This window comes from Elgaria multicarinata, chromosome 4, assembly GCF_023053635.1.
Source record: "Elgaria multicarinata webbii isolate HBS135686 ecotype San Diego chromosome 4, rElgMul1.1.pri, whole genome shotgun sequence".
Taxonomy (NCBI): domain Eukaryota; kingdom Metazoa; phylum Chordata; class Lepidosauria; order Squamata; family Anguidae; genus Elgaria; species Elgaria multicarinata.
In genome coordinates, this window is record NC_086174.1 from 18,896,601 (window position 1) to 18,923,601 (window position 27,001).

At 40.9% G+C, this 27,001-nt stretch overlaps 1 protein-coding gene across 1 annotated transcript in view; it reads left to right on the top strand.

Moving 5' to 3' along the window:
• FBXO11 (F-box protein 11) overlaps positions 1-27,001 on the top strand; it is an 80,944-nt gene that overhangs the window by 24,682 nt on the left and 29,261 nt on the right. The window contains exons 2-3 of the mRNA XM_063123868.1: positions 19,547-19,674; positions 19,880-19,961. Coding sequence (XP_062979938.1) covers positions 19,547-19,674; positions 19,880-19,961 — 210 coding nt within the window. The remainder of the gene's footprint in view (positions 1-19,546; positions 19,675-19,879; positions 19,962-27,001) is intronic.

Genomic DNA, 27,001 nt, shown 5'->3' on the forward strand with positions numbered 1-27,001 from the left:
GAATCATGGATTTTTCTTGGATTGTTTTACCAGGATACTGAGGCAGTGAGCAAGAGCAGTCAAAAACCCCAGTCTCTTTATGTGCCAGTGCTGTATTGCTGCAAAGGCAGTTGTGATACAGAGAGGGACGGGGTGAAGGAGGAGGGAAACAAACAACCCAGGGACTGAGAAACCATACCCATGGTTTGTTCAGTCATTTGGCAGACAGATGTTGGATAGGGCAACAAGCTGTTGTTTAAATAAACCATAGCTTAGCATTTTGTGCGAACCAGGTCATGCTTGTGCAATGTTCATAATTGTTGGGTGATCAGTAGGATAACTGAGCTTGGCCTCTGTATGTCCATACATTAATTTGAATGAGATCTGAATCCTGGTTTCAAACACGTTTAGACTGGAAAGGCTTTTAAATTGGTCCGTGATAGTTTAAGCTTTCAGTTGTAAATTCCTGGTTTTATGTTTGTGTACACAATAAATGACATGGCTCTTCCAAAGTAAAAAAATAATTACCCTTGAATATAAAATTAATTAGTGTTTTTGTAATACTACCCCAAATTCTTTTCCCTTTAGAGTATAGATTTGGTTGCTGGTAACACCAAAACTTTCTAGGTATAATATTTTGCTAACAGTAATAATAGAAGGAGGTTCTTGCTGATATGCAGCCATAGTCTAATGCAGACGTGAGCAGACATCATCTTTGTGTGATCTGTTTTTTTTTTTTTTTACCAGAATCACAAAAGCCACTAACCGAAGCCAGGTATAAAAAACATACAACTAGAATCGAAGAATTCTGAGCCTAGGAATTTGAGTATCAGTATCTGAACTGAACTGCTCTCACAATTCTTCTATGCAGAAATCCACTCTTGGTCACCCTAAGCTAGCCTGCTGGTGTTCTCAGCATTCTTAACTTGGAAATAGTATGGAATGGAAACTGCCTTGGTGACTCTTTGGGATGATCTTTGCCAGGAGAGGGATAGGGGGAGTGTGATCCTGTTGATTCTTCTGGACCTTTCAATACCAGTGACCATGGTATCCTTCTGGATAGGTTGTCTGGGCTGGGAGTTGGAGGCACTGCGCTGCAGTGGTTCTACTTCTGCTTGGATGGCCAATTCCAGAAGGTGGTGCTGTGGATTATTACTCTGTGCCTTGGCAACTAGGCTATGGTATTCTACAAGGCTCTATTTTATCCCCATGTGCTGTTCAACATCTACATAAAACTACTGGGGGAGGTCATCTGGAGGTGTTGACTTTGAAGATAAAGTCGCTCAGATTCGTCTTGAGTTGGACACCACACTTAATGCAGTTCCACTAATAGAGGCATTCAGAGTGCCGTCTGGGCCAGTTTTATTGGATGAGTTTCAGTTATTGAGGCCTGAGGATGTGGACAAGGTGCTTGGCCAAGTCCGGTCGACCACATGTGTGCTTGACCCTTGCCCTTCATGGCTTATTACGTCAATTAAGGAGGTGATCGCTGGCTGGGTCCAGGAGTTTGTAAATGCCTCCTTGAGAGAGGGAGTGGTGCCAGCCTCTTTAAAAGAGGCGGTAATTAAACCACTCCTGAAAAAGCCAAACCTGGACCGGGAAGATGTTAAAAACTATAGGCCGGTGGCGAACATCCCCTTCCTGGGCAAGGTGCTTGAGCGGGTGGTTGCAGGACAACTCCAGGCACTCTTGAATGAAATGGATTATCTAGATCCATTTCAATCGGGTTTCAGGCCTGGTTTTGGAACGGAAACTGCCTTGGTCGCCATGTGGGATGAGCTTTGCTGGCAGAGAGACAGGGAGAGTGCGACCCGATTGGTTCTCCTCGACCTCTCAGCAGCTTTTGATACCATCGACCATGGTATCCTTCTGGATAGGTTGTCTGAGCTGGGAGTTGGAGGTACTGTGTTGCAGTGGTTCCGCTCCTACTTGGATGGCCGATTCCAGAAGGTGGTGCTGGGGGATTATTGCTCTGTGCCGTGGCTCCTAAGCCACGGGGTTCCACAGGTCTCTATCTTATCCCCTATGCTGTTTAACATATACATGAAGCCGCTGGGGGGGTGGTTATCTGGACATGTGGACTGAGGTGTCATCAATATGCGGATGATACCCAGCTCTACCTTTCCTTTTCATCAAACCCAGGTGAGGCAGTAGCTGTTCTGAACCAGTGCCTGGGCACAGTAATGGACTGGATGAGGGCTAATAAACTGAAACTCAATCCAGACAAGACGGAGGTACTGTTAGCAGGTGGTTCATCTGTCCAGCAAGGTGATGTTTGCCCTGTCCTGGACGGGGTTGCACTCTCCCTGAAGGATCGGGTCCGTAGTTTGGGGGTGCTCTTGGATCCAGAACTGTCACAGAATCTGGACAGAGATAGCCTAGCTACAGTTATCCATGCTCTGATAACCTCTCGTTTGGATTACTGCAATGCGTTATACGTAGGGCTGCCTTTGAAAACGGTCTGGAAACTTCAGCTGGTACAAAACAGGGCAGCCCGTTTATTAACAGTGACTGGCTGGCGAGATCACATTACGTCAGTCCTTTTACAACTTCATTGGCTGCCAGTCCAGGTCCAGGCCCGATTCAAAGTGCTGGTATTGTCATTCAAAGCCCTAAACGGTTTGGGGCCAGGTTATTTGAAGGAACACCTCCTCCCATATGTACCTGCCTGGACATTAAGATCATCTACAGGGGCCTTTCTCCGTGAGCCCCTGCCAAAGGAAGTGAGACAGGTGGCTACTAGGAGGAGGGCCTTCTCCACTGTGGCACCCCGGCTGTAGAATGAACTTCCCAGAGAAGTCCGCCTGGCGCCTACACTGTACTCTTTTCATCGCCAGCTGAAGACTTTTTTATTCTCACAGTATTTTAACACTTTATTTTAACTTAAATTTAAATTTTACTGTTCTAACTCTGTATTTTAATCTTATATCAATTTTGCTGCGTGGTTTTATCCTGGTTGTGCTTTTTATATTGTATTTTGTATTTGTGTTTTTAACTTGTTGGTTGTTTTATGATGGTTTTAATTTTTGTGAACCGCCCAGAGAGCTTCGGCTATTGGGCAGTATAAAAATGTAATAAATAAATAAATACATAAATAAATGGACTCATTGGCATGGATCACCTTTTATCAGCTAAGTCTGATAGGCCAACTACATCCTTATCTAGATAGAGATAGCCTAGCTACAGTTATCCATGCTATGATAATCTTTCATCTGGATTACTGCATTGCATTATACATGGAGCTGCCTTTGAAAATGGTCTGGAAACTTCAGCTGGCCCAGAACAGGGCAGCAAGATTGATAATTGGGACTGGCCAACAAGTCCACATTACGCCAGTACTCCTCCAGCTGTACTGGCTGCCAGTCCATGTCAGACCTGATTCAAAGTGCTGGTATTAACATTCAAAACCCTAAACAGCTTGGGGCCAGGTTATCTGAAGTATCATCACTTCCCATATGTACCTGCCTGGACCCTAAGATCATCTTCAGGGGTCCTTCTCTGTGAGCCCCTGCCAAAGGAAGTGAGGCGGGTAGCTGCCAAGTTGAGAGCCTTTTCTGCTGTGGCACCCCGGCTGTGGAATGAGCTCCTTAGAGAAGTTCGCCTGGCACTTATTATACTCCTTTCAGCGAGGTGAAGACCCTTTTATTTTCCCAGTATTTTTGCATCCTAGTCTTTTAGCTCTGCTGTTTTAAATCTGTATTTTAAATCCCTGCATTGCTGCTCATTTTTTATTCTGGTTGTACTTTTATATTGTGGTTTTACGCTTCCATATTTTATACTTTATGCTATACTTTGAGGCTATTGGGCGGAATAGAAATAAAATAAATAAATAAGTCATTTTGTTGCCCCTATCAAGAAGAAATCTTTGTCAACCTACTGTAAACCACCCAGAGTTCTATGAGTTGATCCCAATTTACCTTCTGATCGTCTTTGGTCTAGTGCACAATTATGTGCACTTCAGTCCTACTTCACTCCTACTCAGTGGAGTGAAGCATGCATGACTTGGGCCGGTATCCATTGAGAACGATGGTCATTAGCAGGATTTGATGGATGCTTCTTCAGACAAAGTCTGGAGTTCTCCTATTCTTCCTATTAAATCAACAGTATTATGATTGCAATTGATATTTTTTATAATAAAGGTAGGCAACATTGTATGGTACGTTGAGAATGGCTTGCAAAAATTGAGAAATGAATGGATGATGGACAAATATATTTAACTAGGGCTAGAGACTATGTGCTTAATTTCCTGAGCACCGAGAACTTAATTATTTTGGCTAAATTAGACACTTCAGATATCCCCGTATAGATTCAGGTCTTAAAAGCCAGACATTGTTTAACTAATAGATACCGCTGTGCTCTTTTTATTGAGTGTGTGTATGTGTATAATGCTACTTTTATGTCACTTGCTCTGTGTGTCTGTATATCAATATATATTTTTAAAACAAAAAAGCCACCTAGGAATATAATATATTTCCAATCTATGCTGAACAGCCATCCAGTATCCAATACAGACATACACTGGTGTTTGATTGTTTAAACAATTTCTATTTTGCCTTTGCACTTCCTAAATATAATTTATGTCCTGCTGTCTTCCTTTATGGAACTTGAGGCTGAATACATAAGGGTCACAGGTAGTCTTCCATTGAGACACCAACCAGACCTCAGTCTGCTTGGCAGTTATGCTCTGTTCTCCTGTTAACCTTTGGTCCTGCATGTAGAGAGGTAATGCTTATATGATGGTTGAGTGTAAGTATTGCTGTGCATAACGCACTGACTGGATCTTGCCACTTCTCTTTTGCAAAAAAGTTTGATCTAGTATTGAGAAACTCTGAGTAAGTGGGGTTCTAGCTTTCTACTGTCTATAGTGGTTATTGGAATGCAGCTTCATTTTAAAGCAATTACTTGTTCCTCCTCGTATTGCCTTTGAGCAGGTTCCTTCAGCCTCTCTTAGAATTGAAATTTAGGACCAAATCAGATGGACATGTGTGTATTAAGCATACATTTGCTGGTCTGACTATAAAGCAGAGGTAGAAGGATTAACTTTTACTATTAAGAGGAACACACAGGGAATAGGTGCAGACCACCACCACCCCTACTGTACCTCCCCATGCTCCACTGCTTTTTCGATACCAGTAATGAACAGGCTAGGAGGAAAAGTCATAAAAACAGTGGAGTGTGGGAGGTGAGGGATAGAGAGGCAAATTTAACTCCCATCCCCTGCACATTCCTTTTAGTACCAAGAGTTAACCCCTTCTCTGAAGTTTGTGCAATATGGCTTAGTTGCTGTTGTGCCATAAACCTCCAAATGTACAGACACACAGCCTGTGGACTTGCCAGTTTATAAGCACTAACATACAGGATTGTGATTGTGCCAAGACCTAACTAAATTAGGACTTGGCTTTCAGCTCTTTGGTTTTGAGGACTGTGGGAAGAAAGATTGTTGCTTGTTCAGAGGTAGTAATTTCCACTGGTGGACATCCAGTCTTGTGTGTTGAAGAGAGGAGTGTGGCATTCTACTTGGAATAATAAGCGCATGGGGTTAATGTGCTTCTATGTAAACATGCACTTTTGAATGATGAGCCTGGTGGTAGTGCCTTTCATTGGCATGGGTTGAAAATTTAATCAGATACTTGTCTTGATTAATAACTGAAACAAGAGAAGAGAACCTCTAAGGTATGCACTAAAATATAATTTATAAAGCCCAACCAGTGTGCTACAAAATAATCCTGAGGAATCACTTTGCAATAGAGCACATAAAAAGTACAGGGTGTTGTTTTGTTGTTTCAGTGCCCTTGATGTAGAGTATATTTGAAAAGTATTGGGCTGAATACATTATTTTAGTATATTTTAATGGTTTTCTCCTTTCGTTTCTGCATTGGTGCCTTCCCGCATTACCTTATTTGTTTGTTTTGCTACAATTTTGATATCAAACTTCCAAATGTACTATTCAAAAGTTAAAGCATAACTGTAAATTCTGAATGTTAAAACTCAATATTGGAATTCTTAATACTGCAGTTAAACTTTGTTCCTGGTTTATCTTACTTTCCCAACTAACTAAAATCTACCCACCATTTGCACAGGCCTGCTGGAATTGACAAAACACCTAAATGGCCCTCTTTAGTCCTTCCATTTTTATGTATATTGCCAGAAACCACTAGAAACATGCTTTGTTCCCTTGGTATTTCTTCTGAGAATGGTGCTGAGACCTTTGTGATGCCTAGTTACTAAGAATGACATATCTCTTCTATTTAATTACTATGCATTAAGCTGATAATCCCTTCTTAATATTTATCTGCTAGTTGGCTTTAATGAAACAGAGCTTGTTCCTACATTACTTCCTTAGAGTCTCTAAAGGTCCATTTGGCTGGCTGTTTTTTGTGCAGTAGTCTAGATCATATTCATTTCTTTTCATGGAAAAGCTTTCATTGTAAAAATATTCCCCCAACTGGTCTCAAAAGAAAATGATTTGAGGTCAGATGATAGTGTTACAATGGTAAAGCTAAGTAGGTTTTACCCTGATCAGTGCTCCAGGAGACTGCTGGGGAGCGCCATATAAATCATTCGGGATTTCCCAAAGCAACTGTTAACAAAAACTAACAGCACATAAAATAACCAATTAGGAAAAAAATGCAACAGCACTGTTTCTGAAATTGGGCACGAGTATCAAACGCCTGTTGAGCAAGCAGACTTTTATCAGCCTCCTGGATGTCACCCAAAAGTTAACTTGACTAATATTAATGTTGGTGCAGTCATAACTAGGGTTATCATGCTGGTTAATTGACTGGTCAAATCTTAAAAGGGTTGACATGAACCCCCCTCACACATTGATCTGGTTCACACGACATGACAACCCACGGTGGATTGTCAGCCCCATTTGTTTCAAGGTGGCTTGCCGTGACATCCGAATCTGCCATGGTTTCTTCTTTCCCTACTTCGACATTATGGATTACTTTGTGTAGGTCAGTGAGAAGAAATCTTAATTCCATTTTCATTCCAGCTTGTAATGCAACAAAATGTAGAACAGTCAAAGTGGGGGTGGTAAACACTTATGCAAGGCACTGTATGCTCTGATGTGGAGAACCCGTGAAATGGGTTAACATTCCTTGTTGCTGTTGCCATTTTCTCCTATGAGCCAGTTGCCATGGATTCCCATCTCCTGAAGGAAGTGTGTGTGCATGCATGCATATGAACAGAAGCTGGTAAAACTTAGTGATGAGCTGAATTCACTTGGCACATCCTTATTTAATTCTATGGCTGAATCCTCATAAGTAGGGATGTGATGGTTTCATAGCAGATATTTAGGAGGTTAAACATGGCCATTATATCGCGATGCCAGGAAAAGTTTCAGTGAATACATCTTTGTGACAGACTGCTTTGCATAGTGGTAGGGGCCAATAAAGCGACACCCATGGTATACATTGAAGCCTGGATAGAAAACCATATTCTCTCTGGTTTGGAATTATAAATACTATTGGATTTATCTTGTCTGTTTCATTTAAATATAGAATGTGACCTAGTACGGAACCAATTGGGAACAGTGACCACAGTTCTATCAGATTTAATTTATATTTAAGTGGAAAACTGCCAAGGAAGTCTAACACAGTCACATTTGACTTCAAAGGAGGAAACGTCTTTAAAATGAGAGAAAAGGAAGTTCAGAGGGGGAGTCAAGGAGGATAAATCTCATCAAAATGTTTGGATTTTACTCAAAACCACAATATCAGAAGCTCACTGGTTAGGAAAGGCAGCATCAAGTCCAAGAGGTCCCAAGCATAGTTAATGAGCAGTGTCAAGGAAGTTATTAGAGAAAAGAAGGCTTCTTTCAGAAAATGTAAGTCTTGCCCAAATGAGGAAACCAAAAGGGAATGCAAGCTTGCACAAAGGAGATGCAAGCAGACAATAAGCGATGTGAAAAGCATTTTGAGGAGATTATTGCTAACACCATCAAGGAAAAAAAATAGTGTTTCTTCATGGAACTCAAAAATTACTTGTAGAATTGTTTAAGCCATGATGGATTATTTAAATTATGGCACATGCCAGGCACGAGTTCCATAATCACTGCCCAGGCGCAGCTTATTGTGTCATCTGAATCTGGGTGGCATGGTTTGTTGGAGGGGGAAACTACCTTCCAGTAACCCATGAGTTATTGGAAGGTTGTTTCCCCCTCCAACAAACCATGCTGCCTGGTTCAGGCATCACAAAAAGTCGTGCCCAGACAGTGATTGTGGAAATTGCGCCCTGCACTCACAGCAATTTTAATATGTTTGTTTTCATTGTGTGAATTATCTTATTGTCTCTGTTGTATAGCATTGTGGGCTAGCAAGGGAGCCCTCTAAGGCCATGGGAATTACCCCATATATCTCAGTCAAACCTGAAGACTGAAAATGAAGGCCTTCTTTATTTAAATAATGCCAGAAATATAGCTGCATTATTGCAGTTACCTATTTATTTATTTATTTATTTATTTATTACATTTTTATACCGCCCAATAGCCGAAGCTCTCTGGGCGGTTCACAAAAATTAAAATCATCATAAAACAACCAACAAGTTAAAAATACAAATACAAAATACAATATAAAAAGCACAACCAGGATAAAACCACGCAGCAAAATTGATATAAGGTTAAAATACAGAGTTAAAACAGTATAATTTAAATTTAAGTTAAAATTAAGTGTTAAAATACTGAGTGAATAAAAAGGTCTTCAGCTGGCGACGAAAGGAGTACAGTGTAGGCGCCAGGCGGACCTCTCTGGGGAGCTCATTCCACAACCGGGGTGCCACAGCGGAGAAAGCCCTCCTCCTAGTAGCCACCTGCCTCACTTCCTTTGGCAGGGGCTCACGGAGAAGGGCCCCTGTAGATGATCTTAAGGTCCGGGTAGGTACATATGGGAGGAGGCGTTCCTTCAAATAACCTGGCCCCAAACCGTTTAGGGCTTTAAATGTCAATACCAGCACTTTGAATCGGGCCCGGACCTGGACTGGCAGCCAATGAAGTTGTAAAAGGACTGGCGTAATGTGATCTCGCCAGCCAGTCCCTGTTAGTAAACGGGCTGCCCTGTTTTGTACCAGCTGAAGCTTCCGGACCGTTTTCAAAGGCAGCCCCACGTATAACGCATTGCAGTAATCCAAACGATCCAAATACCTACTTGTGCACTTCCCAAGGTAGACTGTGTGGTGCTCTTTTCAGCCCAGGTGAAGAATGTGTGATGGCTAGGAAGAGCTGCTACCACTTCTTGACTCTTTAAAGAGATGGTAATTAGGCCACTTCTGTAGAAGCCTAATATGGACTTGGAAGATGTTAACAATTATAGGCTGGTTGCCAAATCCCCTTCTTGGTCAAGGTGCTTGAGTGGGTCGTTGTCAGTCAACTCCAGACTTTCTTCAATGAAACTAATTATCTGGATCCATTCCAATTGGGCTTCAAGCTTGGTTTTAGAATGAAAATTACCTTGGTCATCCTGTGGGACGACCTTTACCAATAGAGAGACGGGGAAGGTAATTCTCTTGGATCTCTTAGTGGCTTTTGAAATCATCAACCATGGTATCCTTCTGGAGAGGCTGTGAAAGCTGTCTGTTGGAGGTATTGCACTGCAGTGATTCCACTGCTACTGGCCAATTTCAGAAGGTGCTACTGGGGCATTACTGTTCTGTGCCTTGACAGTTATGCCATGGGATGCCACAGGTTCTATTTTATCCCCCATGCTATTCAGCATCTATATGAAACCGCTGGGGGAGGTGAAGGCTGAGGTGTCATCAATCTGTGGGTGACACCTAGCTCTATTTCTCCTTTTCATCAAATCCAAGTAAGACAGTGGATATTCTGAATCAGTGCCCTGGTACAGTAATGAACTGGATGAGGGCTAATGAACTGAATCTCATTCCAACAAGACAGAGATACTGTTAGTAGGTGGTTTGTCTGCCTAAGTGGTTCTGGAGGGGGTTGCATTCCCCTTAAAGGATCAGGTTTGTAGTTTGGGCATGCTCTTGGATCCAAAATTGTTGCTGGATGCACAAATGGCCTTGATGGCATATTTATTTATTTATTTATTTATTTATTTCATTACATTTCTATACCGCCCAATAGCCGAAGCACCTTTTCACTGCCATGTTCTTTTCTGGACAGAGATAGCCTGGCTACAGTTGTCCATGCTCTAGTAAACTCTCATCTGGATTACTGCAATGTGTTATACATGGGACTGCCTTTGAAAATAGCAGGAAACTTCATCTGATCCAAAATAGGACAACGAGCTTGTTTAAATGGGGACTTGTCAATGTGAACATATTAACGCGAGTGCGTTGCAATCTGCACTGGCTTCCAATCTGTTTCCAGGCCCAATTCAAGTGCTGGTGGTTAAGTTTCAAAGCTCTGCATGGCTCGAGGCCAGGTTACCTAAAGGATTGTGTCTTTCAATATAGGCCTGTTCAGAGCTTAAGATCGTCTTCAGAGGCCCTCCTTTGGGTATCCCCACCAAATGAATGGGGGTGGATGATTACTAAGCAGAGTACCTTTTCAGTAGTGTCACCTTGGTTGTGGAATACCCTGGAGCCTATGTTGTGGTCTTTCTGGTGCCAGGTGAAAACTTTGTTATTCCCCCAGGTGTTTTAGTCTTTCATTTTTTATTGTTTTAAATATGTTACTATATTTTTAGATGTTTACTTTGCTGCTGGTTTTTACTTTAGTTTTATAACGTAGTCTTAAACTTCTGAAAGTTTTATACTGTGTTTTGTCATGTTGTATTTTATGATTTGAGCTGTAGTGAACTGTCCAGAATTCTTCAACTGGGTAGTATAGAAATGCAATAAATAAATAAATAAATAAATAAGCGAGCAATCCCAGGGACAAAAGGATGGCTTGGAACACCCCGTACAATGCCAGAGACAGTGCCCTGGTCTTGGAAGGGTGAGTCAGAGATCTGACAGCACCCCCTCGTAGCTGGTACAGAGTGAACCGCTGGCTGCCCTCAGAGGTCGGAAAATTGACCTTGGAGAGGCAGGGAAAGGGGACATTCCAGTGGGAAGAGAAGAAATTGCGGTTAGTAACCAGGGTAAGTTCTACATACAGTGGACCGTTGAAATGAATGGAAGTTAAGTTAGTCACAACCAACTTAAACCCCATTCATTTAAGTGATTCTACTCTATGTAGGACTAACATTGGATACAATCCTGGCAAATCCAGAATACAATTTATGTTGATCCTCCTCCTGCCTGCTTTCCTCCACCTCCAAAGTGTCCTTGCTAGATGGGCTGAAAAGACCACCTAGCAAAAATAAATAAATAAATATCCAGAGGACGGGGAAGCAAAGATCGCTTCTGCTACTCCTCTTGCCTGCTACTGAAGCCTCCCAGTAGCGAAGAACCAGCAGGGGAGCAATTTCCCTTCCCTCCTGTGTACCCTCATAACTGTTCCAGAGGGCTGAGGGATCCTTTGGGAAAGAGTTTTGAGGGCTGCAGAGGGAAGGAGAGGGGGAGAAAGTCCTCTTGTGCAATGTCAATTCCTCCCTTTATTTTCCTTTGTATGATTTCTCTCTCTCTCTCTCTCTCTCTCTCTCTCTCTCTCTCTCTCTCTCTAATCGGCAGTAGAATTTTCATTTCTCCATTAAAATCTAATTGGCTCTTGGATGTTGCAGTATTAATGGAAGGAATAAAAACTTGAAACTTGGAGTTCAATTTTAGGTTTCTGCTTACTGAATTATTCCTTTAATGAGTGAAGTTATTTAGAAATCCTTGTTCTAAAACAGGGTTCAATGGAAAGAAAGCATATGCGCATTCCAAGATTTTTTTGTACTGGGATAATACATTGCTGAAATGACATCATGAAGTAGTCTTTGGAAATTTCCTTGTACTTCTTGTGAGTGGATCATAGTTAATGGTAAAACTCAGTGTAAGCATCCAGAAGATGTGCTCTAAAGATTGGGATCTGGCCCTTGATGTATCATTGTCATGTGGTTAGTAAACAGGCTATTTGAAAAATTAACAGCATGTTTTATTTATTATTCTATTTTAAAAATTTATAAACTGCACCTTCATGACAAAGAGGATTTTAAGGCAATGTACATAAAGGTTAATCATTCAGTACAGGAAAAGCAACTTTAAAACTAAACCTCGGTTTTATAAAATTGAGAGGCATAAAACTATTTCAACCAATTTAAAATTACAATTTTAAATTTTAAAATGCCTGGTCAAATAAAAACGTTTAAACCTGATGCTGAAAAAGAGTACAACATTGGGGCCACAGGAAAGCTTCTTGATGCCACCGCAGAGAAGGCTATCTTGTTTGTAGATGATAGATGTGCTTTTCTTTGAAGGGATACAGAGAAGGGCCTTCTCTGATCTTAATACATGGGAAAGTCGAAATGGAAGGAAGTGCTTCTACAGATATTTGGGTCCAAAGCTGTTTAAGGCTATAAAGGAAAATACCAACATTCTGAATTGGATTCAGCAGCAAATAGGCAAAAAAGATTAAGCCCTGCAAGACATGACAGCTAAAATGACATGAAGTCAAACAATAATCTTCCAATTATATTTTCTGACACCGACCCTGCAAGTATGAGTGGAAACACCATATCCCCCAACCCATAGAGACGGTCTAATAAAGTACTAGATTTGATGATATCAGAAGCTGCTGAGATATCAACAAAAATCAGCAGGGTTAAGAACATGAGCCATGCTGGATCAGACCAAAGGTCCGTCTAGTTCAGCATTGTGTTCACACAGTGGCCAATCAGCTGCCTGTGGGAAAACCACAAGACATGACTGTAATAGCACCCTCCTTCCCATGTTCCCCAGCAACTGGTGTATACAATTCTACAAAAAAACTCACCTCTACTCTGTTAACGAGCACAAATGAGATCATTTGTGGAGTAGGCTGCTGAGGTGCTGCAAAGGCCCATGGGATACGTGCCAGGAGCAGTCGGGAGGACTAAGCGGGAAACAGGCCATGGTAAGATGCAGAGTGCTTGATTGTTTGTCAGGATTGGAATAACATGGGTTAGCGAGTGAACAAACAACCCACCGTAGCTTATTTTCAGGGTGGCTTGTGAACTTACCCATTCTCTACCACAGGCTTACAGTTGTGTGTGTCTGCTGTAGCAAAGGGACCATTTTTTTTCCCAGTTCCCCACCCTCCTCAACTCAATGTATTTCTGTGCTTCTTCATATCATATTCATGCATCTTTCAAAGTACTTATGTCTACTGCAAGGCAAGAACCATAGTTCTTGTAATAGGCCTACTTTGAAGAATATATTAATGTTGTGTGTAAAGAGGAGGAGAGTTGAAATGTGTTTGTGAGTTCAGACGCTTACCTTGGGGCTGCTGCTAGTTGGAATAGGCAGTGGTGAGCTAAATAGACAAATGGTCTAAGTCAGAAGAATGAAACTTCATGTATATGATTTTAAGCAATACTTAGAAAATTTAATATGTAGTAACCATGTTTTCTCTTGGAAATTATGTTCATGAGCTTGCGATAACTTGAAAATATATCTGGGACTCAAACTGGAGCACAAAAACTGTAGGCGATTTTGATCCATTGATCCTGAGCTGATTTTAAAGCATTTTTGCATTCTACACTGAAATATACAGAATCAAAATAAACTTTGGTTCAGAGGCATTGTATGGCTTGCTCATAACAGCATTTAGTGAATAGTTTAGCACGCAGTAAAATTCAGCAAAGGTGTCCAACTATTTGTATTGATTGGCTAAACAAAGCAAGGACTTTAACTTGTACTGTACCTCCAGTGCACCTGATGATAAATTCCAAAAGTTTAGGGTGTGATCCTGGTGTCATTGGGAGGAGAAAAGTAGTTTGATGTAAGTCAGAAAAACCTGTAATAATTGTGTCAGTGATCTGTGTTCTCATAGGACTGACTCATTCATTACTCTATATTTTCTCATGCCAGCATTGACACATGTGATGGAGGCTTGCTTTGTCCTTTGCTGTCAGCCAAGAGTTGCTGATATCACCTGGAGTGTATAAGTTAGATTAACTGGGAACACACCATCATTACTGGGTTTTTTTAAAAAAAAGAAAATCTCTTGGGTACCCTAGTTTTTCTCCTACTATGAGAATTTCACTGATCTGAAAGACTGGCATTCAGACTTCATATGCCTTAGAAACTTTAGCTGGTCCAGAATGTTGTAGCCACCCTTTGGTTGAGGGTGCATGTGATTCTCTTGTTACAACAACTTCCCTGGCTATTGGTCTGTTTCCAGGCACAAGTAGTGGTTGTGACCTATCTACATGACTTGGGATCAGGCTATCTCAAAGACCACATTCTCCTATACAAGCTGCACACCAACCCATGATTTATGATCTTGAGGAGATGGGGAGGTCCTTCTCTCAGTCCCACCACCATTAGAGACACGTTTGGTGGGGATAAGAGAGAGGACCTTCTTGGTGACTGTTCCTGGGCTCTGGAACCAAGGGAGGCTAGTTTGGCTCCCTCTCTGTTGTCCTTCTGCCAAAAGGCAAAGGTGTTTTTATTCAGGCAGGCCTTTGGCATGGAAGCTGGTCTGCTGCTGAAGGGTTTTTAACTGGTTGGGTGCTGGCTGTGTCTTTTGTTGTTGTACTTTTATTGAACTTTTTAATTAATTAGTTTTTATGTTATGTTTTAACCAAGATTTTGTTTTCATCTGCATTTTTATTATCATTATAGCCTGTTTGCCATTTTTGGCAGAAAAGCAGATATAAGTTTAATAAATAAATAAATAAACCGTTCAGTGTGGATATTTACTTTTCATGTGAAGGGGAAAAAACAATGCTATTCTGTCCAGTAATTACCACCTCTTGCTTCTGAAAAAATTCTTAGCAAGAGTAGCTCAAGCTATTCATGTTACTTAGAAGTAAGACCTAGAATATACATTAGAGCTTACCTTCAGATAAGTATGCATAGGCTTACAGAGTTAGGCTTATAATAAGTGTTATTGCTTTGTTTTCTTGCATATGTTCAGAAAGTACAAAAGATAAATTTAATTTCTCTTTTGTTTCCTGCCCAATCATTAAGATATAATTTTGGATATATATATATCATATATGAAAGCTCTGTTGGTTGCAAACAAGTATGTTATAACAACCAGTTAGTATTCATACTTACTCTGGAGAAATATGAACTAGAAAATGGAGAACTTAAATCAGTAATCCGTTCTGATTCTGAATTATTTATTTTTAAACTTATCACCCTTTCAGATAAGTCCACAAGTTACTAGCCTGCCCTGCTGCCCACCCAGGCACATACATTAGTGTGGAAATGGGCAACCTTTTCACCCCTGAGGGCTGCATGTGGCAATAGACAATGGCAACTCATGGCCACGCCTGTGTGCACGCACTTCTTTCATGCATATGCATATAAACACACTTTCAGGCACACATATAAGAGATCAGACCAAGGGTCCATCTACTCCAGCATTGTGTTCACACACTGGCCAACCAGCTGCGCATGGGAGATGTTTGATGTTTCAAGCAGGACATGGGAGTAACAGCACCCTCCCACCCACATTCCCCAGCAACTGGTATAGAAAGGCATGCTGCTTCTGATACTGGAACATACTGCCCATGGTACACACACACTTCTATTCACATACTCAGAAATACCCACCCACCACCCAGCAGCCTTCATCCTCCTCCATGTGCCTCTTCTGATGGAGGTTTGGCGGATGGCAAACAAGAAAGAGGGCCTGCTAGGTGGTAGCCTCCTGAGGGCTACCTGGTACCAACATTATCCTTTTAGCGCCAGGGTAAGACTTTCCTCTACTCCCAGGTATTTGATTGCATATGTTGGGGCTTTTAATGTCAGTTGTTTTATCAGGTCCTGGCATTTTATTGTTAATTGTTTTAGCTGCTTTAATAGTTTAATTTTTTTTTGGTATGATAAAGATGTTATGTTTTATCATAAGAACATAGAACATAAGAAGAGCCAGGCTGGATCAGACCAAGGGTCCATCTAGTCCAGCATTCTGTTCACACAGTGGCCAACTAGTGAACAAGAGTGCTGGACTAGATGGACCCTTGGTCTGATCCAGCATGGCCCTTCTTATGTTCTTAACTAGCTGTTGATTAGGGACCCACAAGCATCACATGATGCAATAGCACCCTCCAATCCATGTTCTCAGCAACTGGTGTATATAGGCTTACTGTTTCTGATATTGGAGGTAGCACATACCCATTGATAGCTTTCTCCTCCAGGAATTTATCCAACCCCCTTTTAAAGCCATCCAAATTGGTGGCCATCACCACATCTTGTGGTAGTGAATTCCATAGTTCTATGGAATTGCACTGTGTGAAGAAGTATTTCCTTTTATCTGACCTAAATCTCCCACCAGTCAGCTTCATGGGATCATAGATAATTTTGGTTTTTAATTTTTGTGGCACATAGAAATGGTCTGTCTTCTCCTTCGCAGAGCTGTATTTGGTGCAACACCAAGTTGTTAGTAGAATAATTATGGTTTCAGAGGGAGGACCTTAAGCAAGACCCTCACAATGACATCGTGCCCTTTCAGTAAATAGCTAAATTACTGGCACAAGAGCTATACTTGATGTCTCTCATCCTAATTGGAGTGATTGTCTATCTTTGACTTGAATAATGCCTATGGGTTTGTGTCTTGAAGTCGTTGTTAGTTGCTGAGTTAGGAACAAGTAGCACATCAGATCTACTCCATTTTCTTGAGTATAAGCAATAATAAAGGATACAATAGTATGGATATACTGGGCCAGTTCGCATGTCCCGAAAAGTTATTGTGAGCTAATTTACCCCACGGGGCTCCGAGATGCATGCCAGCTGCCATTTTGAATATGCAAACTGCAGCAAAGTGCTGCTGCAGTCTGTCATGTTGTGCAAACCTGGGCGTTTTGTTTTATTTTTATTTTATTTATTTATTGCATTTTTATACTGCCCAACAGACTCTCTAGGTGGTTGGTAAAGTGATGGTTAAATAACCCTCATATGATCCGCCTCGACGTAACTTGCATATTTAAAATGGTGGCCAGGGCACATCTCAGAGTCCCATGGGTGAATTAACTGCTGGTGATTTACTGGAATGTACATACCAGGTCATTGGATACAATAGTGCTGATAAACACATTGCTAAAAACTAGAGTTTTGCGAAGCTAAACTACACAAGTGTTTGTGTAGTTTATTCTTCTACTTGTGGCGTCTTTTCTGGTTATTTTTAACCACTAAAATATGCATCATATCTGCCCCTGTGTGTCACAGTTTCATTCATCTTTCTTGCCATGTGATCTAGTGTAATGCAGACTAAATATGCTGGTTTGTGTCTTTCATGCTTTTTATCAACTACTATGAATTTCCTCTGACATTTCCTGAGTTGTCTAGTTGTGCTGGTGGAACGAGATGTTTGGCAGCAAATATGGGATCCCCAATCCTTTAGATGCCTCCTGTGTAGCAGGGCATTTGCAAATGAGAAGAGGTGTGTGTGTGTGTGTGTGTGTTGATCCCTTCTCCTGCTTACTGGTTTTCTTCCCCAGCTGCTTTCCTCCCAGCTTAGTTCTGAGTCAGGGTTCACTTATTTGTCTAGCTTACAGCAGATTTTTAATGCACATACTGGCTATCCTGTGTTTTATGTTATGCCTCTGGAAAAAGTTAACAGATATGTATCCTCTCTTGCTCCACCCTTCCCATTCCACCAAAGTATTTTCTGGCTTTATGCAATAGCCAGTTCTGGATGATGTAATGGAAGGTTATTATAGCATATGAAGAGATGTGAATTCCCTGTTTCTCCCCTAGGCCAACTTTGGAGATAAAACTTTACATCTACCCTAGCCCCAAACCCCAGATCTGTAGTGAGAAAATGGGAAATTCTGGGGAAAGGTGAAAAAACTATATCTTATGAAATACTCTGCTTCTTCTAGAACTTTGTGGAATTGTTACTTAAGCAGCATTAAAAAATAATATTGATACAGTCAATTCACATTGCAACTTGGATTAAAAGTTCAAAGGTAGTAATGTCAGTCACCGGCATCACATCAAATTTTTTTTTACAGAAAACCTTCAGAACCTGGGCCTACCAAGTATCCAGAAAACAGTCATACTTAAAACATGCTTAATCATCTGGAAATTCCTAAATCAGTAAAAGACAGCATGTCTTGGCAAAGCCCGTCATGTCCGTCCAGTACAGTGGTTCTCAACCTTTTTTGCTCCATTCCCCCTTTCACCATTGTCCAGAATATAATTCCCCCCTTCCCAAGATAGTCTAACTCAAAAGGTGCATTCCAAATAATATGCATATAATATTGAAAATCTTTTATTTTTTCTATATTAGTGCCATTTAAAGGGGCAACGCGAAGCACGACCCCTTTTACATTCTCAGCTGAGCTCACATGCTTTGCGTTGCCCCTTTAAATGGGAAGCTTGAAACTTCTAGGATTGCGAGGGAGGGAGGGAAAAGAGAGCAAAGGCCTGGTTTTGCAGACGACATGACACTTTTCTGGGATGTTTTTAATAACATGTGTAGGAAGACATAATCTACAGGACATCATACTTTGCTGAATAGTGATCCCAATTTCCCCCCTGGAACCCCCCTTGTTGAGAACTCATGGTCTAGAAAAACTGCCATGAGCGAGAAGAGAGAGAGGATGATGATGATGATGATGATGATGATAATAATAATAATAATAATAATGTGTAGATAGGAATAGAAGAAAAACCATGCTGGGTGAGACCAAAGGCCTATCTATCCAGCATTCTGTCCCCACAATGGCCAGCCAAATGCTTCTGGGAAGCCCTCAAGCAGGACACGAGCATGTTCTCCAGCAGCTACAATTAAGAGATATACTGCTTCTAATAATGGAAGCTATGGTTAGCATGTTTAGTAGCTTTTTTAGTAACCTTACCCTCTATGAGAACACCAACAATATTTTTTAAAAATGCAAGTGGCATAGGTGCCAGGGGTTTGTAGCAGACGTGAGTGGGGAGAGGGAAGGACTTGCCCTCCTGTTTGTATCTTCTGTGTTGTGTTCTTATAAACTCTCCAGCTCAGTAGGGTAGAGGCAAAATGCATCACTGCATGTATATTGCACTGTGAACTAGAGTAGCAGGGTGGTATCTCATGACTGGTGTTGACTTGTGCCATAGTTACTGACCGGTTTTGCCATTGGTGTTCTAAACAGATCTAGGGGACATTTTGTATTCCTATTAACATGTTTCACAATCACTTTTGAGCTTGAGGAAAAGAGCAGGTCCAGTATGTAGTATTTACTGTTAACTGTGGTTATAAATGCTAGATATTTTTTCTATTGTAAATGAACTTCACTGTACTTATGAGAAACGTTTTACAGTTGTATTGGTAAAGTGTACTTAACTGGTGCTTATATAAGAATTTGAAAAGTCTAGAATATATAAACATAGCAAATTAGATCAATATATAGAAAATACAAATACACAAAATATTTAAACAAGATGGATATCTTAACTGTAATGCTAAACTAACTTTCTGTCTTCATGTGACTTGATATAAAGCAGGGGAAGTTTTTTGCACTTAAAAAAATAGCTTAAATTGTTTAGATCTGGAAGTTGTAATCGTGTAACAATTTTTTTGTTTTGTTTTGTTCATTTGCAGATGATGATGTACCTGCAGATATGGTTGCAGAAGAATCAGGTCCTGGTGCACAAAATAGTCCATACCAACTTCGCAGAAAAACTCTTTTACCTAAAAGAACAGCTTGCCCTGCAAAGAGCAGTATGGAGGTATTTAAAAATAATCATCATATTATGCCTTGTAAAGTAGATGCATAATGCTGTGGGCATGATACAGTCCATAGGAAGAAGGCTGATGTGGGGGGGGGGACATATGAATGGGGGCGGGGAGGATTTTCGGAGCATTTGCACATGCTCAGTATGTGTTAGATTAACTGTGTCTTAACTTTTTTTTACTTTCCTAAAAACTTCCCAGGGTGCTTCTACTTCAGCTACAGAGAACTTTGGTCATCGAGCAAAACGTGCTAGAGTATCTGGGAAATCACAGGATTTATCAGGTAATTGACTTTTTTTAGCCTCCCTACTTCCGTTTTTAATAGTTTGAACAGGACTGGGATTTTTATTGGGAAGGTGCTGAGTTCATAATGATAATGGTAGTCATCTTTTATTTGTGGTCATCTGTCTTTGATAAGTGGGTTTTTCTGGTATCCAGTAAGATGGTTTCCTGAAGAACAAATGTTGTCATTGTGCTACTTGAGGAGACGATGTATGTATGGTGTGTGTGTGTGAGTGAATGGCAAGCTTGTTTCTGTGTGCAGAAGAGGAGAAAGGTGGAGTTTCATTGACAGATGGAGGACAACCATTAAACAGGAATTGGGGAGGGAGAGATTGGCTCTGGGGGCACCAGCTGTTGTGCTCTATATACCGAGTAGCCAAGAGAAACCAAAAATATCACTCTGAACGTGAAGGGAAATCGTAGACCCATCACTATGTAGCCTTAAAGGTGGTATCTTATAGTGGCTGCTTTGGCTACCTCTATATATCAGTTCAAGGTGCTGATTGTGACTTAAAAGTGTTCATTATCTGTTCCATGTGTCTTAAAACAGAGATGGGGAACATGTAGCCCTCCAGATGTTTTTGGACAGCAGCTCCAGTCATCCCTCACCTTTGGTTATGCTGCCTAGGGCTAATGGGAGTTGCATTCCAACAACATTTGGAGAGCCACATGTTCCCCATCCCTGTTTTAAAGGCTAGCCCCTCCTGATATGAACCTTGCTGAAGTCTTCTCAGGGAGCTGTGCTCAAGTGTCACACTGTGCCAGAAAGTAGAGCAATGAGGCCTTCTGCTGCTGTGGCCGCAAAGATTTAGAATGCACTTCCTACTGACATTTGTTAGTGCTCCTTGTGGTCTCCTTTAAAAACCTAAAAAAAACAAGGCCTGTCTTTGAGAGATCGTAACTAGTTACCTTGCATTTGTTTGTTTTTTGGCTGGCTTTGTGTATATGTATTATGAATGTTGTTGTGGTGTTAGCCACCTTGGATTGATACTAAGAAACGTGGGACACAAATCTTTTAATTGAATAAAGACTCTGTGTTTGGTAGTAGCATGGCAAAGCTTTGAAGGCGTTCAGCTGTGCCTATAGAGTCGTGTGCTTTACTTTCAGAATAGTTGCCATGTACCCTCAGCTACAGGAAATACATTCCCCTTGACTGTCGGTATTTTCTCTGAGTTGTCCACCTTATTAAAGAGATTGAGATATAGGTAAGAATTGTTAAGATATAAAGACATAGAGACATTCACCCATGCTCTTTATGAGGTTGTAGTTCCTGTAGCTAGTGATCCAAATTTTCCACCCCACATCATTGGCCACAGCAATTGAAAAGTTTAGAGGAATTTGACAGTGAATGTATATTCTGAAATATATAATTTAATTCAGATGATAATACTCTTACAATGAATGTTTCTATGCAGTCTTTAGTAGTACCTTAGGTCTTGCCTTATTTGTACTAAAAGTTATTAATATTGTTTCTTCCTGACAGTCATGCCAGATACTCCTTGAAAAAGTCTTGCTAACTAGGATGATGGTTAGAATTTGCAGTACTTCTGTGAAACATCTATTTTATTTTGTTAAATAATTTCATTAAGTATGAAAAAGAGGTCCTTGTGTGGGTAATTGTATTTCTTACAAAGTCACTTTTCTTGAGGTGACTTCTGGATAGTTATAAAAAGTGATCTCCCCCTCCCCCCAAAAAGGGTCAGTCCCTTAGCCTACTCTTTGAGCTATATATCTTGTCTGCCTTGGGTTGCTATGGAGACAGGAAACATACCACTGTGAAGGCTAACGTGGATTCAAAAAGAAAGAAAGAAAAAGATTGTAGCTGAGAGACTTCTTACCATAGGGAGTAAGAATAAGATCTAAACTATATAATACTGCTCTATCTCTTCCATTCTGTTTCTCAGTCGTTTCTTCTGAATCTTTTGCGCACACATAAAATTGAACATTCAAAATGGTCAGATTTGATCCATACTGAGATTTTGACATGCTTCTCAGCTCACCGAGAAGAAGCATAAACATGAAGAGATCTGGAAGAGACCATATTTTAGTTGCTTGTTAGCCAACTCTCATAGGCCTGTTTGCAGATATAAGAGATCTAAAACTTTACATTAAAAATATTACTCAGTGAACTGTGCCATATAAAAGCTAACATGGATTTTAATTCTACAGTGTCTTTTATATTTCTGAACGGTAACCAGAATGCTAGCAGGAAAAATTAAAACAAGCTTAGATGATTTTCACACACAGATTTTAAGGCCGCAGTCCTAAAAACATTTACCGGTAAGGAAGGCTGAACTCCTATACCAACTTACTTAAGTGTAAGCCTCATTGAGATCTATAGGGCTTACTTTTAAGTAGCCATGTATAGAATTGCACTATTTATTTATTATTTCATTTCTGTACCGCCCAGTAGCCGAAGCTCTCCGGGCGGTCCGGTTCACAGAAATTAAAACCATAAGTACAGCATAAAATATAGTATGCATGCTTAAAATATAAAACCACAATATAAAAGTACAACCAGAATAAAACTGAGCAGCAATGCAGAAATTTAAAATACAGATTTAAAATAGCAGAGTTAAAAGACTAGGATGGTAAATTGCTAAAATACTGGGAAAATAAAAAGGTCTTCACCTGGTGCCAGAAAACAGTACAATGTAGGTACCAGGTGAGCTTCTCTAGGCAGCTCACTCCACAGATAGGATGCCACAGCAGAAAAGGCCCTGCTCCTGGTAGCCACCCGCCTCACTTCCGTTAACATGGGTTCACAGAGAAGGATCCTGAGGATGATCTTAGGGGCTGGGCAGGTACATATGGGAGGAGGCAATCCATCAGATAACCTGGCCCCAAGTTGTTCAGGCCTTTGAATGTTAATACCAGCACTTTGAATTGGGCCCGGACTGGCAGCTGGAAAAGTGCTGACGTAATGTGGAGTCATTGGCCAGCCTCCGTTAACAATCTTGCTGCCTGATTTTGGACTAACCGAAGTTTCTGGACCATTTTCAAAGGAGCCCCATATATAACACAGACGAGAGGTTATCAGAGCATGGATAACTGTAGCTAGGCTATCATTGTCCAGATAACTCCCAACATGGAGGGACTTACTTCTGAATGAGGATGCTGAGGATTACACTGTAAGGAACTATTTAATTAAGTTAAAACTTACGTAACATGATTCTTTGCCCTTAAAGGGTATTCCAAATTTCTATAATTATGTTTTAACCAAAATCGCTTATTCTGCTGATTTTAGTTCAGCAGCACAGACTGAAATATAGTGGCTTGGATCCTGAGATTCCATGAGCAGAACTTTACTCATGGGACACTCCCAGTGATGAATGAGGAGGAGATGCTTTTCACCAATTTCTCCCATGTTCCTCTGAAATAATAATAATAATTGTTATTATTGTTGTTTTTGTTATTTTCGCTTCTATACCTCCCAATAGCCGAAGCTATTGAACACTGAACAGCATAAAAGGTGGCATGGGGGGAACTTCAGGGGGAACCCCCTTGCCCACCCCTTCAAAAAGCAAAAGGTTCTGCTGCATCAGAGACCCTTCCATGAACAAAAGGGCAACTGAGGATCCAAGCCCTCCAGATGTTTTGGACAATCATTAATCAGGGATGATGGTAGTCCAAAACCTCTGGAGGGCGTGAGGCTGGGGAAGGGTGGTTTACATAGTTGTAAGTTGACTTATTTATTTATTTATTTATTTTATTACATTTATATACCGCCCCACAGCCGAAGCTCTCTGGGCGGTTTACAACAATTAAAAATAGTAAACATTAAAAGTATACAAAAAATTAAAAAACATAAAAACAACAGTATTCATTTAAAAACAACAATTCTGGGGGTCCATTAAAAACAAACTTAACATTGTTAAATGCTGTTAAAATGCCTGGGAGAAGAGAAAAGTCTTGACCTGGCGCCGAAAAGAACAATGTTGTCTATCTTACACTGTCAGCAGCAGTGAAACAATTCTAAATCATGTTCCCCACTTTTTGTTTGGTGCTGTTTGTACACAAGCAAAGATACTAAGCAAATTGGGTAGTTTTAAAAAAATATCCCCCCCTCTTAGTTGCCTATTCCTAGGGAGCATATATATTCAAACACTTAGCATACTTGTGTGCACACAGACGGGTGAAGGTGAAGAGGCAAATTAAAACCAAAAGTGCATGTAATTCAAACATCCTAAATGAGATCCCAGTCAATTTTAGGGCATTAGAAAATTTTTCAGAAAATGGTAACCGTATTGGCTCTGTAAATGATTCTGATATGATACAAGATGGCATCTCCTTGGTTGTTGCTCCTCTGACATGCTAGTCTTTCAGTCCAGTACGAACATGGTACATGGCTTACGGTGCAATGTCTACTCAACAGTAAGTCCCAATTGAATTTGAGTAAGCCCTATTGAACTCTGTGGGACTTACTATTGAGTAAACATTAATAGGATTGCTCTGTAAATGTCATTTTCAGTGCATCACCCCTTTCTCTCTCACACATTAAAAAGTAGACTTTAACTGAATGTATTGATAAATCATGATTCAATTTTAAGAGATTATAAATGCTGGTTTCAACATGTCTGTATTAAATTCAGGCTGGCTTTTAAACCTGTTATTAGATAATTGATATTTTAAAAATTATATTTATCAATCTGTTAACTACCATGCAGATCCTATGTATCTCAACTGCAGCACTGGTTTTTTTGTTAGTGCTACAGCTGCATAGCATAGTTGCAAGCATGTGCAACCTTTGCAGGGAACACAGTTCCTTTTCCTATATACTAATAAAGTAGTGCTCTATTAAGTTGTAGCTAACTGTAGCCTGCCGTTGAAAAAAGTGCCATGTTCTGTCCCTCTCTTTTGTCTCCCAGTAGAAAAGGTTGGTAAGAGCCAAATGTTTATATCTCAGACAGGGCAGTGAATCAGCCAATCGGAGTTGTTCATTGTTGCTCAGATGCCTTTCGTTTTGCCTGGCCTGCAGCATCCCTTAAAACTATGTCTCTCGCATCTTTATTTGGTTTCTCGCATCTTTATTTGGTTTCTTGCAATTGTCTGCTGGCAACATTTCCCCAATAGACCGTTATCAAACTCTTCTCTCCACCCCATTGGAAAACACTTCGATCCCATCATGGCAACAACACTGCTTTATTTCACCAGCAATAACCAGAGGTGTGTGGTAGGGAGAGTTGGGAGGCAATTGATGGGTCTGGCCTTACCCTATCACCCTATTCCTATGGCAAAGCTATGGGCAAGATGCAGATTCTCAGCTCTGGAGGAGCATTGTGATGGAGAACTCTGCTCTTCCCTTCTTTTAAGTGCCCCTGTGATGAGGGCATTTATGGTAAGTAACGAGGAGAGGGAGATTCCTATATGCTAGCCATCATAAGAACAGAAACAGCTGTGATAGGCACAGCTGTTATTAGAACAGTGTTAGTTGTGGAGAGAATTCTAACAGCAACTTTAAGAAATGGGGCTGCCACCTTTTGCAGCTTAATGGAGCTCTTATACCTCTGAATGAGAGACTAACAAGTACAGCTTTCTCTGTCTTTCTACATTGATGCTGGATATAGCTGCATGTGTTATATTCCCATCTGTCAATTAGCTTCGAAAGGTGCGAGGAGGAAAATGACACCAACTACATATACAAACAGATGGTCTCTCATTGGTCTCCACTGCTGTAGGCTTTGCTTGCGATACACATACGTGTATGAAAGAGAGAGGGGGAGAGAAAGAAAGAGTAAAAGATGAATGGCTGCTTGGTTGTCTGCAGAGAGACATGAGCTTGGTGAAGCATGATACAACAGCCTGTAATAATTGCATCTGCAATAGAAATAACCTCTGACTGTGTTCTTACTGAAAATGAAGAAAGTGAGACAGGGTGTTTCTACAGACATGCTTCCGCATTCTACATGACCCTAAAGGACTTCCTATTCTTCTATTTGATATACACTAACCTAGTACCGCTGGTGTCTTCATTTGGGGATTTGCTGGTTGTGAGAAATGGTAGTGGGAGATAATGTTCCCCCTTCCAGTTCAGATGGGCATCTTGTAGCCCTCCAGATGTTTTGGCTTACAACTCCCATGAAACTCTCACCAGTGATTATGTTGGCTAGTGCTGATGGGAGTTGTAGGCCAAAACATCTGGCAGCTGCAAGTTGCCCACCCCTGAGCTACAGTATAATATGCTGCCACGTACCCTAGAATTGATCCTGCAAGCAAGTATTCTTTGAATGTTCAGTCAGCACTAGCAATGAGTGGATCTGAACACTTGATCTTCACCAGCACAGGTAGCTGTGTTTTCTATTGTGGCTTTGAGCATTAAATGGTTGAACCATGCCTACATTTTGCCCATTAGGGCTCCGCTTAATGCAGGCAACCATTGTTACAACCGGTTGAGTAAGTTTAATAAAGGAGCCAATACTTGCTTTCCCCCTATTGAAGAGAGAATAGAGGAGATACTCACAGGTCATGCACGTTTGAGTTCTCTGCTTATGTTGGGTTGCAGGGGGCAGAAGATATGGAGGCGTTTCATGAGTTGGGTTTTGGAATATGGGCTCCTCCTCCCTTGTGCCTCTCCTCTTGTTTGCCTATGTGGAATATATTTAAGCCAGCATTTTAGGAGTGGACTTGAGTTTCCTATTTAGTGTGTGTTTGTGTTGGGATGCTTGAAGAAAAGTCCATCAAAGAATCATAAGAACCCTAATGTTGTTCACTGCCCCCCTACCCCCATATTGCTTTCTATTCTTGGCTGTTTGCGGTTTACACAAAGTGTTCTTTGACTTGTCTGCACAGTTTTATAGCTGTGGGAGCCGCCCCATGATGTGTTGTGTGTCATGATATGTAAGCTGTGTTGCTGAGACTTACATACTATTGGTACTGTGTCATGATTGGCTGTGGAGTGCATCAGCATCCTATCCTCCAATGTTACTGCAGGTTGGGGAAGAGGGCAGTTGTCTGGGGCTCTCCATTGGACCCCAGTGGGGATATTTTTTTACTTGTACTATATCTTTTGTAGCTGTAGCCTTGTACGTAACAAGTGGAGCC